This window comes from Xiphophorus maculatus, chromosome 8 (assembly GCF_002775205.1).
Source record: "Xiphophorus maculatus strain JP 163 A chromosome 8, X_maculatus-5.0-male, whole genome shotgun sequence".
NCBI lineage: Eukaryota > Metazoa > Chordata > Actinopteri > Cyprinodontiformes > Poeciliidae > Xiphophorus > Xiphophorus maculatus.
This window is the reverse complement of record NC_036450.1, coordinates 9226517-9242836: the sequence shown is the minus strand read 5'-3', so window position 1 is coordinate 9242836 and position 16320 is coordinate 9226517. Positions and strand designations below refer to the sequence as shown.

Sequence of the window (16320 nt, the reverse complement as noted above, 5' to 3'; positions counted from 1 at the left end):
AAGTCATAAAAAACAGGGGGTAAATATGCTAACTTTAGCTTATCAATTCAGCAAAGTGTTCAAAGTAAAAACGTTGTTTTTAGAGTTTATTGAGGACTGTGGTTGTATATGTTAAGTCAGAGATACCTGAGCAAAAAATAATAAAGCTTGATAATTGTTTATATCAAGCTTTATATTATAACAGCCTCTATCATATTCCATCTGCTCTGCAGAAACCCCTGTAGGTACAAAATATATGTTATTGTGAAGAAAAAAAAGGATACTTCAGCATCCTAAAAGTCATGTGCTGAGTTAAATTTAAGAGAATAACATTACTAATGTAGATTATGTAATACTGCTAAAACAATGTGTTTATTTGCTATACTGTAAAGCTATGTGAATTTCAAGCATATGTGGCATAAATTTGAATGAAATATCACACTGGGACTTAAAATCAGCAAATTTATCCTCTTGAATGACTCTGATAGATCTCAAAGACAGAATAATCCTGTTTGGCTTTACAATTGCAGTGAGACACAACAAAAAGTGGTCTACAGTTGAAAAAATATAGATTTTTGAGAGAAAATGTCTATAATTCTATGTTTTGAAACAATCACGTATTTAGTTTTCACAGAAATAAATCTTAACAGACACCAAAGCTTGACTCCATTGACTTTTATAACATAAAACTAATTTTTATATTTTTAAAAAGTGGAAAGAAATCTAGTACGAAAAAAAACCATTATTGATTACTGTTGTATGCTCATAGAAGAATGTTCCATTTTGTTTGCTGAAACACAAGCGTCACTTCTCAGTATTAATCTATAGTTCAGAAATACAAACAATGCAATCCTTCAAAATGACATGCAGCTGAGTCAACAGCTGCATGTCTTTAAAACTGTTTCAAGAAAAATGTGAAAATTGTACCTAAATTGATTGCATCGTTCTATTAGGATGTAAAAGATTTAGCTGGTCAGAGTATATCTGAAGCGTCATGTGCAGCCCCACACACAAAACTCTAAAGGGCTGGGTGGGAACATTAACCCACAGCACTGAGTGGGTTAATGTTCAACACCAGCACCTGACAACCCTTTAGTAGTCAGAAACCAGGAAAAGCTCAAGTTACCAGAGCCAATAACGCCCAAGCACACACAGACACACACTACATCAATTTGTTTGAGTAAGCATCAAACATTTGTCTTTCTCTCTGCATCCCTAAATGATCATGTCAGCTTTTGCATCAGGATTTTACTGATGGAAAACATTGTCACTCATTGACACTCACAAAAATGCTTCATTAATCTACGGTGTATAAGAAATCTCAGCAGACACAAACATTAGCCAAAAAATACACTAACCCAATAGACTCATACACTACAACCCCACCCCTCATCCCTCCAACACACACACGCACACACTCCGCACACACCCACACATCTCCGAACAGGTGGCTCGGCTTCAGTCAAGAAACAGCAAAGCTATATGTTGCTTTCTCCTCATTTAGCCCAGAGAAAAGACAAAATGTGCAAATCCTCCTCGCCTTTCCACCTCACTGTGCACATCTGTCTCCTCCTGCAGCTACTGCACACACAGGTTTTCCCCAGCTGCTTGCTATGCTAACCCCGTGCACTATATTTAGGACTCTACAGAGCTAGATCTAAGACAAACACACTGGGGCACAATGATGCAGAGACAAACAGCAGCACCGAAGAGGTTTGTATTTACCGTGTGTGCTGGCTACCACAGGAGCATCTTTACTGAGGAGTCACTCCTTCCTTCCTCCTTGCTGTAGTCTCTTCCCTTCTTCCGTGCTCTGTATGGGTGGGGAATTGTCAAACGGCTGCAGCAGCAGCATCAGCAGCAGCAGCTCTGGGTTCTCTCTCTCTCCTCCTTTTCCTCCGCCCCCTCTCCACACACTCTCTTTCCTATCCTCTCTTTGCTTTCACTATCTCCCCACCCCCAAAGACCCTCCTCCTTAACACCCTTCCTTAATCATCTTCTACAAGCTTTCTCCCTCCTCTGCTCACTTTCCTCCTTTCTCTTTCGAACAATGTATAGAAAGCTGCGTAAATCCACTCAACAGAATTAATCAGCTCTCTCCACTGTCACAAACATCAGTGACATCAGAGAGCCTCAGCTACATGTAAAGGTATCAAAGAGATCTGAAAAGATGGACAGTGTACAGTGCAGTGAAAAAGGATTTGTTTCCTTACAGACTTATTCTATCTCTTCTTTATTTTTGTCACACTTAAATGTTTTAGATAATCAAACATATTGCTATTTCAGACAAAAGTAACATATAGAAAAGAGAGTTTTCAAGCGATGATTTTATTTATTATGGTAAAAAAGAAAACTTAACCAAACCAACCTGGCCCTATGAGGAAAAGTAATTGCCCCAGAACCTGATAAATGTTTGGGGTAGCCTTAGCAGCAATCACTGTGGGATTCTACGTAAATAAAATGATCATTTAAAATAACATTTTAAATTTGCTCACATTATCTTTGAAATTTATTTTCCAAACTTAAACATGTGTGACAAAAAACAAAAGCAGAATTAATCTTTAAGGGTGCTAATACTTTATCAAGCACAAGAGATGGGACATTGGAGAGATGGGACAATGAACAAGTATGCACATGTTCTATGGTATTCTAAGACTGGGCTAATGTTAATATGAATGCAGCAATAAGAAAGAATGTCATGCTGTGAAAGCAGGGGTGACATCAGAGGCCCAATGACGGATGAATGTTGTTGTAGAACCAGAGAGCATCACTACATAAGCAGAAGTAGAGCTAAGTAGAGCTAACATTTTCTGCTCTCTCTCTTAATTCATGTCTTCCCTATTCTTTTAAATTGCTGTTGACAGATGACATGTTGACATTTTGGCTTTTAACTGAGATTCATACCGGTACGGTACTTAAAATAAATCATCATAACTTGTTCCTACTTAAGCTGGTAAGTTTTTAAAATTTGTTTTGCAACATCTAAAACCTCTTACCCTTCGATTCTAAAGATAGAGCATAAATAGACACTATAAATAAAGAAACTATAAATATCTAAATTAAGACATGTTTCTTAATTTTAAGAGTTTTCTTTTTGTATGTGGAATGTAGATCCTGCCTGAGTGTCTCTCTACTTTCCACTATATTGGCTTATGGAGATACACAACTTTAAATGCTGAACCAGCATTGCCTTTTGGAGCTTTTGATACTGAAGTGTAATTTATGTGATCTCAGCCCAAGTCAGGTTATCGCAGATTTTTGATTCAATGACAGGAAAGTTGCAACTTTCAGACACCTTATTTGCTAATCATAGGAGATACTGCCAAAAAATGTCCATATTTGCTTTGTAACTATTCTTGCAATGGCACAGTTAGAACTTTATTTGTCTCAGACTGAATATGCAGAAGATCGCACTGCACTAATTAGATGCTCCCCTTGGCAGGACAAATAGTTGAAGTGAATAACATAGTCAAATATCTGGACCTGCTCTACTGTGACCTGGTTGTAAGCAGAGCTTCAAAAAGAAGAAACATGAGTAAAAGTGAAAAAATAGAGCATACAAATGATTGAAAAGTGTGTTCAGACTGAACAGGCTGTTCATCATCTGATCAAAAATGAAAGACCATATCCCTAAAAATTCCAAATCTTCCCATAAATTGGGTTTATTTCCTAAAAGATATTTTATGTGATGTGAGAAATTGTCTGATAATCTGAACCAAAAGACAAAAACAGAAGAAATCTGTGAAGGGACAAATATCATGACATGACAGCCATATTACACTTGAACTTGGTGTAGACACTAATTTTACAAATCAGTGCAATATTTTTTGCCATTATAAATCACATGGAATTATATAATGTAATATTATTATTATTAGTAGTAGTAGTAGTAGTAGTAGTAGTAGTATTAATATTATTAGTATTATTATTATTATTATTATTATTATTATTATTATTATTATTATTATTATTCAAAGCACAGCTAACATGTTCATTACCAAATAACATATCTTTCAGTTTATACAGTGTCATATTATATCTACATATTTACAATATAGCTAAATTTATTTTGGGGTTTTATTTTAGCTTTAAAGCTAAAAAGTACCATTTAAACTTTTGTTTTCAATCTAAAATAACATGTTACACCACAAGCGCAAATTGTGAAGTGGAATGATTTCATTTTTATTCTTTTCTAAGTGTCACTTCACTATTTCACAGATTTTAGTCATTAACTACAACATGGCACACACTTGCTATCACACTGCCTACACTGCTTTGTCAGAGTGAGTAATTATATCATACTGACATCAGCTTATATGCAGTGACTCATACATATTTTTTCATGTATGTGCGAGTGTGGTTAAATTGCAGCTGCCCCCTTAAAATGATTTAATCCGGTTAAAAGGATTTACAATTAATCCAAGAGGGCCCTACATTTTGACACTGCCACATTTTAGCACGTCTGTCTTGTAATACAACATGTTTAGTTTTAGTTTTAAAGGTATGGAATTCAGCTTCTTTAAAGATGACATGTACTAGTTTTTTGAAACTAAACCAACGCTTGGTGCTTATGTAATAAGTTTTTATTGTATTGGAAAATTACTGACAATTCAGCTAATTTTCCCTGATATATTTTTTCTTTTTAAAGCCTTAGCTCAAAGAGACACTAAATAAGGCATTGTGAGGTATAACAACTGGTTGTTAAATACATAAATAGAAATCCTGTTTGCATCCAACCTAACTTCAAGTCAAAGCAGTCCTGTGACTAATAATGTAAACTTTAAAAACACCTTCCCTGAAACAACAACCTAGTATAGATCAACTAGTATAGAGATTTCTGTTTGCTCCCTTGTTTCTGCCATATTCATTAGTCTGGTTTGTATTGGCTAACATAGATAATGTCTTTCATAAAAATCATATGAGGTTTCTAGTTTACCTTGTAAACGTAATCATTACTGTAACAAAATTTAACACGAATTTCAACGTTTTTCAAATAAAATATACTCAATACTTTTAGGACACAAAGTAGCACACAATTGTGAATTGGAAAATAAACTGGTATGTGGTTTATTTAATTCTTTTACAAATACAAATCTATAAATTGTGATTTGCGTATGCTTTTAGCCACATCTGGAGGAGCTGCAGAAATCCACAGTTCTGGTGGGAGAATATGTTGACACTACAACTACTAGTTGTGTACAACATGAACCTGAGTTTTATGGAAAAGCCGTGAGAATGAAGCTATTTCTGAAGTAATTAGACTGCAGTGTGCCACAAGCTATGTAGAAGACAACCATCACATGTTAATGGAGGTGTTCTGGTAAAATAAGATTAAAATTGACATTTTGTTCTCCATGCCAAATTCTATGAGTAGCAGGAAACAAACACTGTACATGGACTAGAACATGTTATCTCCATGGTGAAAGTTGATGGTGTCAACATCATTCTGTGGGGATAATTTTCTTTAGAAACGACAGAAAACCTGGACTTGATTGAAAAAAGAATTACTTAAGAAGCCCAATAAAGGTCATATATTTATCTGTTAGAATTGCCAAGTCAAAGTTCAGACTTAAATCCAAAAGAGAATCGGTGCCAAAATTAGGTATTCTCTAATTTTGTCAATTCAACAAAGGACTGACTCAACTACTCTGAATGCAGACATGACATAATGCTTTATCACATGAAATCTTAATAAAGATATATTGACATTTGTGGTGATAATTTAGATAATTTTTGAGACATTCCAAGAACATAGATACATTTGCTTTACTTTATAAAACCGTGGATGAGGAAGACACTCATTTATGTATGATCTGACATCTAAAAAGAATCTAAATTCAATCACAACTAGATCTCTCTCAGATGTCCATCACATCTGCTTTGGTGATTACAGACATGAGGCAACACAGGCCAGGTCAGTGAGCACAGTCAACCACAGAAAAGTGCAATGCAAAAAGACAGGACTGGAAGTGTCCAGTGGATAGCAGGCATATACTGTACATTAAACTACTGAAATTTTACTGACAATTTGACAGCAGTGGAAACAAAAAGTGACAGCAGATCCAAAATTTAACTTTTTAATCTACCTGTGTCATATAGAATGTCCTTTCTTAAACTGCGAACATTCTTTTAGTGTTTTTTTTGTTGTTGTTTTTTTTACCACTTCTTCTATAGCCAAAAGCTTGTGTGCTTTAGTAACAAGACGACAGATGGAGTGGGCAATGGACTGAGCATAATTAAGTTATAACAGAACATCTAAAAAAACACTTTCAGGTTAAATTTAATCAAGAAGGGAATATAAAGCCAAGGCAAAATTATTTCCTTTTAATACAGGTGAAAAAAAATGGCTAGTTAGTGAAAGCAAACCGTATTTCTGTGGGTGGTGTTAGTATCCAACTGAGTTCTAAATAGGCTAATTAACATTTTTCTGTGCTATTATTAACCCTGGTCTGACAATGCCTTTTTGATCAAAAGAGCCTAAATGCAGGTTGCAGGGTTGAATAAGACAACACTATTAGAGATTATTTATTGGATGTGGGACTCCTCTTTTCACCGGGACAGCCCGTTTCATCATGAGGGCTATCATCTGAGCGAACCAGCTGCTGGCAATGCATAATTGTTGCCATAGAAATGGTGTCCAGGGAGACAGCTGTGGCCTTTTAGCAGGAGCCACACAACACACAGAAGGTCATTCCTCACCTGAGGTACGTTTCCATTTCAGACTGTTTCCATGCAACAAGTCTAAAGGTTTAAAACATCTGTGTAATGTTTAGGCGATCAGATGAACTAGGCCGCATTTAGAACAAACACATTTGGGCGATTGTCTTTGGTTTCCGAAGAAACCTTTCTGATTGTTCTGAATCAATCAACTGCATTGATATTTTGACATATTGTATATTGTATTTGTATATTGTTTTTTTTCCTAAAAATGATAGCAAAACATAGGTCTTTCTGCATGGAGTTTGCATGTTCTCATCATGTATGCATGGGTTCTGATAAGTTAATTGTACACTTTGACCACTTGTTCAGAGCGTACCTCACCTCCCTCCCAGTTACCACTGGAGTAAAGGACCAACTTCCTTGTTACTTCACGAGGATAACAATGAAGGGATGGTTAAAAAAATTGCATAAAATATCCACATATTTGTCATTTTCTTTTAATACATTCCAAAAAGTAAAAGCCCACAGAGCAAATCTTCTTAGGAAAATATGTTAGAATAAACTTGTTCCTACATCAGAGTTTCCCTCAGCCTAACTTATCCACAGCTGAGTCTGGCTTTGCATAAATGAGAATGATGCAGTCTGTGAGTAAAGCTGCCCCAAAGGCAGAGCAAACATACAGTGTTTTGCAGAGGTTTTCATTCCTATTTTTTCAAACAAAAACTTTTATGCATTTTATGTGACAAACCAACACAAACAGATACATAATTATTAGGTAAAGGGAAATAACAAAGCACATTGTTTTGTTGTTGTTTTTTTAATAAATAAAAGTCTGAAAAGTGTGGTCTGCATTTATGTTCACCCTACTTTTACACACTCCAACAGTGTGTAAATCCATCTCAGTATTTGTACAGCTATTTTTTGAAGGCCTTAGAATTTTGTAAGAGAACATTTATAAACAACCTTCCCCATAAAGACCAAGTAACACATCAGACAAGTCAGATGGAAAGCTGTAGAGAAGTTTAAATCAAGGTTAGGTTATAAAGCAATAACCCAAGCTGTGAACATATCATGGGCTTTTCTTAGCAGTGGAAAAAGCATTCCACTACTGCAAAACCAACTGTTACAAGGTTGTGCAGCTAAACTTACAGGTCTGCCAAAGAACACCATAATCAAAGAGGAAGTCAAGAGGCAAAAAGTAACTCTGGTCATTATGAAGCAGAACAGTGACACTCAACACAAAACCAAAGCTTCAATGGAATAGTTTAAATCAAATAATATTCTCTTGTCAGAAAGGCCCAGTCAAAGTCCAATCCTTTTTAGAAACTGAAGCGAGAACTAAAAACTAAGGTTCACAACATTGTTGGTTTAATGAGAGTAAAATTGGTATTTTTGTTCTGGTATTTCCTGGGATATTAATATTTTTAAGGTGCTACATGTCAGGAACCAAATTAAACACTTTAATCCATATAGATTAGATTAGAATGTATTTGTTGATTTATGATGTTGCCATTCATATAAGACTGAAACATTTTAAAACATAAGCAACTGTAAAGTTCTGGCAGAATGTGCCTGATTATGTCTCCATGCTTCTATAAACGGACATGTTGCCAAGACAATGGGTCACACATCTTGCCATCTGGGACCAACTGGGGAGGAAGTATTTGCTAAACACACAAATAAATGCTTATTCATGTCATGGAAGAAACATGCTATAAAATTGCTATAAAAATAATCTACATGATATGGCCTTCTGTACTTCCTTGTCTTTATAAAACATTAGAGTTGCTCACATGTTTGCTTTGGTAGAACATAGCATAGCAAGCAGCAGTCCCTGAATTACTTCTTTAATCCTACAAAACAAAATCTTTATCAGGGAATATCATCCAAGACATTTTAGCTAGTAAACTTGTACATAAGTAACTTTTTCTGATAGAACATCTTAATTAACATGAGTAGTGCCGGGCCAAATTGTTTATGTGTCTGTATAGTGAGAAGTAAAAACATACCACTTTTCGATAATGTTGCTTCTCTTGGCGGAGTGCCACCACTTCCTGCTTTAGTGCCCTGTTTTTTTCCTCTAATACTCGAAAACGATTCACATTGTAGACTGCAGCATGTCCCACACCTTGCTGAGATGAAAACTCACTTTTAGACTGAAAGAAACAAAGAAACACAGGAATTAGTTCTGACAGCTAAATGGCTTTTAATTGGCTATTGTGATACTCCAACACAGACATAGTGGGAATGCTTAAAGCTAATTAAAGCCCATTGAATAATGACTGCTAATAATACAATTTTACTGTGATTTTTAAAATAAATAAAGCACTGGAGAACACATGCAAATAAAGTTTGTAGCACCCATTTAATTTGGTTGTATTTTGTGTGTTTTTGATCATCGTCTGAATTTTGTCTATATCTAATGTTATTTGAAAAGTAAGCCACTGTCTAGTAAAAATAACCTAGAAGAAAATGTATGTAAACTGAACAAACAAAAGTGGTTAGTCGTGAAATCCTAATACCAACAGAAAAAAAAGGAAAGACATCTGAAATCTAAACACCCCCCCTTTGAGGAAAGGGGGGGAAAGTTATTTTCAGTTTTGCTTCCAGCAAAGCAGTTCCATCCTGTGGAGATATTATAAGGAAAAGGATTACCAAACATAAAAATGCATTTGCTGCTGCAGAGTCAAGTTCAAGTTTTGAACCTCAATTGGATTTACAAACATCTTTTTCTGCTTAGAAACATCATTAAAAGGAAAGATTTTTCTCTAAGCTAAATTCAAACGCACTTGAATCCTGTGTAGAAATATAAAATCATAACTCTAAAAAGCAGGTTGCCGCCTTCTCCAAATAATTGTGGATGGTCCTTTTGCACATCAAAAAAAAAAATTTGAACAACTTACTAGAACGTAGTATTTGGAATCAAATTAGGCCAAATTTTCTAATCTCTTTGAGGCCAGGAGAACTACAGATGGAAAAGGAGTTATGGATCAATTTGAATGAGGTATAAACAAGTCCAACTCAAGGTAGTTGGAAGAAAACCTATGATAGAGCACTCTGTGTGATTGTGTGTCTGGCTGAAGAAATAGCCATAATCTTTGTGCTAATTATGGATTTAAAGCTTTACTGCAGCAAAGTTGCTTTTGTGGGTATCCTGTTGCTCTATAAAGTGTACCCACTCTGTTACAATTTAGGATTTTGAGACTAAAACCAAATTGAATATGATTATTCATTGCCTTACTTCTTTCACCTTTAGTGTGACAAATTCTTCACAAATCAACTGAAACACAAATCTGGCTGCATAGGAGACTACAATACCCTGGTTGTAGAAGTACACATCCCCTTCATACTGAGTACAATCACAAGTCTGAATCTATAAAGGAATGACTGCATCAATAGAAATTAATCTTGAGTCCAGACTTAAGTCTGACAGAAAATGTATGCGATCATCAGGAGGGATTCGTGGACAATGCATGTCCTCACAGTTCGAAGGTAGAAATTTATAGAAATCTTTATAAGGTGGGTTTGACAAACAATGTCTATCCTGGTAGAATTCTTAAAAAGAAGATGAATGCTGAAATTTATTGCAAAAGCTTTAGTTTAAGGGTGTAATCACTTGTGCCAACCGGTTATTGCAGTTTTTTTTTAAGTAAATCTCCACCTGACAAATTATTTTTTTGTTTTTTATGTACCGGTAGGCAATATGACTTGCTGCCCAAAGGTGGCGTGGGAGGCACCAAAGAGCAATAAATAATCATTTAATTTTTTTTTTCTCCACTGTCAACACATCCATTCCCCGTATGAGAGACTGCTGCAAAGTTAAGAACTTAATGCAATACACTTTCCAACGTTGCTACATGCCTATTATGTAGGTGGAGGAATTGTTGCAAAATCAGAAACTATTTATTGTGTTTTCATTACCTTTAAGCAGAAAATCATCTTAGTTAAAAAATGCTTGGAATATCAGTCTATATATAATTAATCCTTATAATGTATTTCACCTACTGAAATAAATCAAATGAAATGACTTTATGAAAGTGACTTTAAGTCTGTCTGTATGATTGGATTTAATTTACTGAGTATTTAAGAATTTACACTGGGTCTTTTTTTAAGGTATCTTAAGGTGACAGCTGTAGTCAATTTGTTGAACTGAATTTTTCTGATTCATTACAGACTGTTAGCAGAAAAGATCTGAGGTGTACGTTTGGTTGTGTGTTTGCTCACAGAGGGATGAGCTGTAAGGCGACATTCAGACAAGAACCACCTCTACTTTGCTTTTCAGTTTAATTATGTTAATAAATGTGGAAAACCTTAGGTCAAAAAATCTGACATTTTTATATGAGTGTGTACACCTTTAAGAGTCATTGCAAATTAGTAACTTAAACATGAAGCTTAATCTGAAATCTGCCAAGAGACTACTCTTATTTGCTATCTGAACTGTTTAACTAAGCTAGCTTAGCACTGCCAAGGTACAGTATATAGAGAAAAGATTATCACTGAAGAAAAAAAAAACATTTTGTTCTCTTGAACTCCACTTACTGACAGAAAGTTTAAACATTACTCTAATAAATCAGCTAACACACTGCCACAATTTCTTGCACACTGCTGAGCTAATAATATCCATTACTGACAATTAGCCAGACTTGCTTTCTCAGAAAAAAAAAATCTAATCAAAAAAAAGAAAAGACGTTCCTCCTGACAGCAAGATTCTAAAGCCTAGATGATGGACCTCTTAAGCAGACAGAAAGACAGCAATGTCCACCTGCTCATACAGCCCACTTGCCAAGCAGACAGGCTAACAGATCCTATGCCTTGCAAAATAAGGCACTAATCAAATGGATTTTAGCATCTGGCTGCCTGGACTATGAAGCAAACACATCATCTCTAATCAGTGGCAGCCACTACATCTAAGACAGGCATGATTCAGAACAATGGCTCAGGGCCTGTGGATGGAGACGGCAGACACTGTGACAGAAACCACTCCTCTGTGTCAGGGAAGACACAGTTGTGCCATCCAGTTGAGGACACATCATCTGAGTAGAGAGCAAGCTGAATCACTGACAGGAGTTACATCACAGAACAGGACAATGACACAAATGTGGACTATGGAATCCTTAAACTACATAAATTGCATTTGTTTCACTGTAAGTCATATAGAGGGGAGACAAACAAATAAAGTGAACATTACCGGTATTCTGTGCAGGCATGCTTTAGTTTAGGTTTAATAACAGTTACATATATATATATATATATATATATGAAAATGAATGTTTTTATCCCCATAAATGTTTTTTACAAATCTGTCCACAAGCCAGAATCATTAATAAAAACATCCACTACTAATATAAAATATTTTGTAACTTCTCACAATGTGAAAAATTATCTGGCAACCATGTGTGTCTCTCTATGACAAGTGTACACATCATCTTATTGGTTCTTCAGGTTGTTTAAAACCCCATGCCAAAAAAAATCTGTTCGTTTCAAATTGGCCCTTGAACATGACAATGACTTCACTGTGCTTCAGTGGCCTCCAAAGCCAGATGATGTAAATCCAAAACTGAATCATCTGGACATTATAAGAGAGACCATGTTTTTCATAAATGAGGGTGGAAGTGTCATGGTTTTGGATGGCTGGATACAAGTTCTGCCCAGCTCAAAACTGTAAAATCTATCATGAATGTGTATCAGAGGGTGAGTGAAGAAAAGAGAAACCACTTAAACCAAAATCAGAGGGCGGTGAATGCCTGCAGAAATGACTTCATTAAAATTATTTGAGCTAAAGAAGGCAACACTATTTTTTAGTGTTCCCCAAGAAATAGTCTTCTTAGGGAAGACTATTTCCCTAAGAAGACTTAGGGAAGAAATAAGAAGAAATAGTCTTCTTAGGGATCACTATTTCACCAAGAAAAATATTTTTTAAAACAAGATTATTTTTGTTGTTTGAGTGCAATTAATTCGCTCTCTTCTAAAGAAATTATAAACAAGGCTAGACATCATTATTTGAACACTTCTGAAGAACTGAAGCTTTTTTTAACCCAGTGTTGGAGTCTCATATTGAGGCCTCCCTGCAGAAGCTCCATTTGGGACATATTATATGCTGCTGTGTGACTTTGAATTCACCCTTACTTTAATGTCATATGGGACTGGGACACGCAGTTATGTTCCTTTATCACTGAATAGAAGCAGTCTTAAATTAACGGATAGCCATAGTGAACAGTAAGTTATGACTGGACTGAACCGGCCATGTTTTATAAGAAGGGTAATTATGTGTGTGAAAACAATTGTGAAAATTAAGTCATAAATAGTTAATTTATCCAAATTATATAGGTAAAATATTTTAGAATGATACCAGCATCAGACTTTTTCTACTATGAAACTCTCATGACCTCAGCTTAGTATTGTTTGTTGATGTTTTATGCTGTTCTTCTTTGTAAAGTTCAGTGCACCCAATGTGAAATTATACAAGTTAGTTTTTTTTACCATCATGTCTTTCTGAGAGGACATTGTTCTTGTGTTTACCAACCCTAAATGTCAGAGCTGAGCAGAAGATGCACAATCACCAGAAGAGATGCAGTGTGTGCACTGCACAAAGGAAAGTCAGCAACCAAAACAGCTGAGGCAAGGACATGATTACTGCTTTACTTACTTCAGTGGCATTTCAGAGAGACCTCTGAGATGCACATCAGCGGTCAGGGGGCGTACAAGAACAAAGTCAGGCATCGAGCTGGGACTCACTACTTTTTTAGTTGAACTAGAAGCCTACTCACATGAGAAACACAGCAAGCAGTGCAGAAAAACAGGAACACCAGCGATGGAGAGTCAGGGAATACATTATTTATTCAAAACAGACTGGAACTGTGGAGCCTGTGGTAAGAAAGTAATGGAGCCTATGTGACTCCTAAAGTTTTAAGTGATCCAATTTGATAAATCATAACAGACTTTTTTTTAATATTCAAAACTTTACATAATAAAACTGTTTTCCTGGAAGTTCATGTAGAATATGTGAAATTTTAAAGGATTTTTACATTTAAAAAGCAAGATTGCACAAAGCTAACTTATTTTGAACTGTAATATCTCCCTCTGGTGTCTGAGTGTTGCAATTGCATAAGGACTGCTGAGTTGCCAACTTGGAATTTGCAACCCCAAATCTCTAATGGAGCTTCAAGCTCCAACTAGGCGGTGGTTTTTAGAGATTATTTGTATTCTGTCAATATATTCATGCATAGTTTCTTTTGTTAGAATAAAAATGTATGAATATTTCTATTTCCCAAGCACACAGCAGTTGCATACCTAGTAAAGGTATATAGAAAAGACAAACAAAAATTTAAAAAGACAACTGTTGATATACATCTAGTTGAATTGATAGCAAAAACAAAGTTCCTACCTCAAAAGCAGTCACCCTTTTGACTCCTCTTATGCCATCAGGCGTCAAAGACAGATGCAACACCTCTGTGTGAGTGTTTCAGTTGCTGCAGTCAGCTGGAACTGGCTGGATGTGTCACTCAAATACAAATCCCCCAAAACTGTTACCTGGCTGGTGCTTTCACACAAAGTCTGATCTGTGAACGTATTAACTGAGGCTTCATCGTTCAGCTGTGCTGCAAACCCTGACTTTTTCTCTATCGCTTGCTCCCACATGTGTACTCGCTGTTCAGCTGACCAAAAACAGCATCACACATGGCTGCTTTCATTTAAACAGGATGAGTAAATCTGCTGAGCAGTGATGTTTGAATCATTTCATCACAGACAGCCGTTTCTCCCTCACTTTATTTAGTTCCCGAACATGCAGTGGCTTGCAAAAGAATTCATGCCTGTTGAACTGATTTTAAGTGATAAAACATCAAAACGTAGTGCATAGTTGTGCTGTGGAAGAAAATTAGCACATGGCTCTGAAAATATATTATACAAAAATAAATCTGAAAACTTTAATTTTTCTGATTTTTAAAAAAAATTATCTGAAAATTTTACTTTTTCAGATTGAAAAATTAATTTTAATCTGAAAAAATTATTTTTTTTCAGATTTTTTTAAAGCCCTGTGAGACAGTCCCATTTTATTTTCAGGGACTGAAAATAAAATGGATTTATTTTCAGTCCCTCTGAGTCAAAACCACTGGTCACTGCAATTACTGCTGTAAGTCTTTTTAGGTCCACCTTAAAAAGCTTTGCATATTTACAGAATAAAATGTTCTTCTGTCAAATGAGATCAGGCTGTTTGATTAGATGGAAAGCATCTGTGAACGTCACATTTTAAGTGTAGATTATAATATATAAGCATTCCATTATTGGATGTATACTTAGTGTCACTTATCTGCAAGAAGATCAACCTCAATGGATTTGATATTTAGGTCAGAAAATGCAATTCTGTTGTCATATTACCAAAACACCTTCTTCCAAATTTATTTCACTATAAATTCATTTATAGTTTTTCTAAAAAAAACTACAAATGGGAACATCTCATGATGTTCTTTCAATAATGGATTCTTCTATTGCAAATCTTCCACAAGAGTCAGATTTATAGAATGCTTTGTTTTTATAATACTCTATGTTCACTAATGTTCTCTAGAAATCTCTATGCAGCTCTATACTGTATATCTGTGTGTATGCTTAGTTACACATAGCTAGACTCCAGTGTCTAATTCAAAGACACTTGATTTTATTTAAGGGTATCAAAATAGGAGGGACTCAACGTAAATAAGTGTAATTTCAGGTTATTTTGTAAACTATTTTGAAAACAATGTATATCCTTTTCCTCCCACTTCACTGTTATGCCCTACTTTGAGTTGTTCTATCATGTAACACCCCATTCACTACAATGAAGTTTGTGGTTCTAAGGTGAAAAACTTTTCAATTTTTTTTAATTATTATTATTAAAATCTCATAATATCTTGCTATGTAATTTGTACATTTTTGTAACATGTGCAGAATATGCATGTTACCCATTTTTAAACCTAAATTTAAGTCACAGTTTAAGTCAAATGTAAGGCACTCAACATAGTCTGCAGTAAGTTTCTATTTAATCAACAAACAAATAAAAAGAAGCTACTGTACTAAACATATATAAAATTCAACATCCTGATCTCGTGAGCTTTAGAGCATCATGTAAATAGAGTCTTGGTGTTCATGTTCCAGAACATAGCCCACAAATAAGCATCCCACTGCTTTTCTCACTTCCCCTAAATCCCTAAGAGGGCTAAAATTAAATCAGTGTGCTGGTTTTAGTGAGGTTACATCAGCAGAAAACTCTCTGTGTGTTCTGTCCATAGCTGCTCTCTGGTTAACATGAGGGCAGAGCGCAGGACAGAGGGCAGGGCTGAAAGGAAAAGACACCATGACTGCGTGAGCAAGGAGAGGAAGCAGAGCGAAATCTCTGTTCTACTCTGTTGCCTGGCAACACTTGCTTGCTGTCTGTTCCTATCTTTATGGTGGACGCATTACTTGCTGTAAATTGGTTTCCAGGCCTGACATGAGGCCCTGTGAGACAGGCGCTCTGGAACAGATGGAAACTGGATTGGGCAGAAATAGGCAATGACCCCTTTAAATATGCAGACTGCTGAAGGCAAAGTGTCATTTAACTACGTGAACAATCTGCTGCCTTTACACCACATCACAGCCTGACCTTTTTTTCCCCCCTTTTCTCTCAGCCTGGATTTTAAATACTAAAGTGAGCATTTAAAGACACGC

The 16320-nt window shown here is 35.7% G+C and overlaps 1 protein-coding gene across 8 annotated transcripts in view; it reads right to left on the bottom strand.

Annotated features, from left to right (window-relative positions):
- Window positions 1-16320, bottom strand: part of LOC102238201 (RIMS-binding protein 2-like) — a 72025-nt gene that overhangs the window by 51357 nt on the left and 4348 nt on the right. For all 8 annotated transcript variants that reach the window (XM_023338499.1, XM_023338491.1, XM_023338498.1 and 5 more), the window contains exon 3: window positions 8649-8795. In XM_023338499.1, the coding sequence (XP_023194267.1) occupies window positions 8649-8795 (147 nt within the window). The remainder of the gene's footprint in view (window positions 1-8648; window positions 8796-16320) is intronic.